The sequence below is a fragment of the Eimeria mitis genome, genomic scaffold (assembly GCF_000499745.2).
Source record: "Eimeria mitis Houghton genomic scaffold, Emh_scaff5886, whole genome shotgun sequence".
Taxonomy (NCBI): domain Eukaryota; phylum Apicomplexa; class Conoidasida; order Eucoccidiorida; family Eimeriidae; genus Eimeria; species Eimeria mitis.
In genome coordinates this window covers 1-1,857 of record NW_013574124.1, presented here as the reverse complement: position 1 = coordinate 1,857, position 1,857 = coordinate 1, and the positions used below count along the sequence as shown (strand labels likewise).

Below are 1,857 nucleotides of genomic sequence, written 5' to 3'. Positions count from 1 at the left end.
TTCCGTAGCTAGCTATCGCGCTGCTGAGCTAGCTAGTTGTCAAGCTAGCCGCTTAGCTAGCTAGCTAGCTAGCTAGCTAGCTGCCCAGCTGGGTAGCTAGCCAGTTAGCTAGCTGCATAGCCGGATAGCTAGCTAGGCAGCTAGCTGCCCAGCTGGCTAGCTAGCTAGCTAGCTAGCTGCATAGTTGGCTAGCTATCTATGTAGCTAGCTGCATAGTTGGCTAGCTAGCTAGTTAGCTAGCTGCATAGATGGCTAGCTATATAGGTAGCTAGCCATTTTCGGTTTATACGTGCCCCACCCCAATCCCCCCTCGAGCCGTCTCAAGGGCCCCTGCAGCAGCAGCAGCAGCAGCAGCAGCAGCAGCAGCAACAGCTGCTGCTGCTGCAGCACCCACGGAGACAAAAAGTTTGTCTGCCTGGGGGGCTGTGAGAGAGGGGGGGGCTACGCCTCGCCTCATGCAGCTGGGGCTCCTTTGGAGCCTCCATTGAAACTCTTGCTGCTGCTGCTGCTGCTGCTGCTGCTGCTGCTGCTGCTGCTGCTGATTGTCTCCTCCTGCTGCTGCTGTCTCTTGCTGCTGCTAATTGTCTCCTTTTGCAGCTCACTGTCTCCTCCTGCTCCTTTCTGTGCTGCAGCTGACGGTGTCTGCTGCTGCTGCTTGTCTCCTGCTGCTGCTGCTGGTCTCGTGCTGCAGCTGCTCATCTCCTGCTGCTGTTTGTCTCCTGCTGCTGTTGGTTTGTGCTGCAGTTTGTCTCCTTTCTGCTGCAGCTGCTGCTGCTGCAGCTGCTGCTGCTCGTACTCTTCTTCTGCATATCTTTCTCTCCTGCTGTTTATGTCTTCCTACTGCTCTCTGTCTCCTTGTGCTGCTGTTTCTGCTACTGCTGCTGCTGCTGCTGCTGCTGTTGCTGCTGCTGCTCTTGCTGCTGCTGCTGCTGCTGCTGCTGCAGTTTGTCTCCTTTTGCTGCTTAGACGCAGTAGCAGAATTCACTTGTCTGTCTTCTTTCCTCCATCGCACAAGTGTCTGCTGCTGCTGCTGCTGCTGCTGCTGCTGCTGCTGCTGGCATTTCTGCCTCCTCTTCCCCTTGCTGCGTCTCTGTTTTCAAAGGCAGGTGATCTGCTGCTGCTTCTCCTCCGTCTGCTTCTGCTTCATCTCCTGCTGCTGCTGCTGCTGCTGCTGCAGTTTGGGGGGGCAGCAGCGCGAGTTGGTCGTCGCAGCAGGTGTGGTGGTTTCGTGGTTTATCTTTATTGGGGTGTATAGGCAGCTCAACATGTACAGTTCGTTGCTGCACCGTTTGCTGTTCTTCTGCTGCAGTAGTATCTGGCTGAGCAGCAGCAGCAGCAGCACCACCACCACCACCAGCAGCAGCAGCAGCAGCAGCTGCAGCAGCAGCAGCAGCAGCAGCAGCGTGATTTTTTTTTCGCATAGGTGGTCCCCAACCAAGCCATATAATGATAGGGTATGCAGCAGCAAGAAGAGCAGCAATACAGACAGCAACAGGCCTACAATCTCCCCCCATGAGGTGTACAGACACCCTATCATATAAAGGAATAGCAACAAGAGATACTAAACCCCCTGCTGCTTGCGCTATCCCCGACAGCCGCCCAAAATGTCTACAATTAAATAAAGAGCTCACACAACAAAATATAAGCTCGCTATCCAAAGAAACATAACCACAAAAACAAACCAAAGCAAACGCATGCAGACACGATACACCAGAACCTCCTCCTCCTCCTGCTGCTGCTGCTCCTCCTGCTGCTGCTGCTGCTGCTGCTGCTGCTGATGGTGGTGCTGCTGCTGCTGCTGCTGGTGCTGCAGCAGCAGAAGCAATGAGAGTGCATGCATAGGATAAAAGCCCCAAT

General features: G+C 54.5%; 1 protein-coding gene across 1 annotated transcript; it reads right to left on the bottom strand.

Annotated features, from left to right (window-relative positions):
* Positions 1 to 453: 453 nt before the first annotated feature.
* Positions 454 to 1,840, bottom strand: EMH_0084710 (uncharacterized protein; the record flags this gene model as incomplete). The annotated part of the gene is made up of 3 exons (XM_013500801.1): positions 454 to 795; positions 1,011 to 1,319; positions 1,670 to 1,840. 3 exons carry the CDS (start codon positions 1,838 to 1,840, stop codon positions 454 to 456), a joined length of 822 nt encoding a protein of 273 aa, XP_013356255.1.
* Between the last annotated feature and the right edge of the window lie 17 nt (positions 1,841 to 1,857).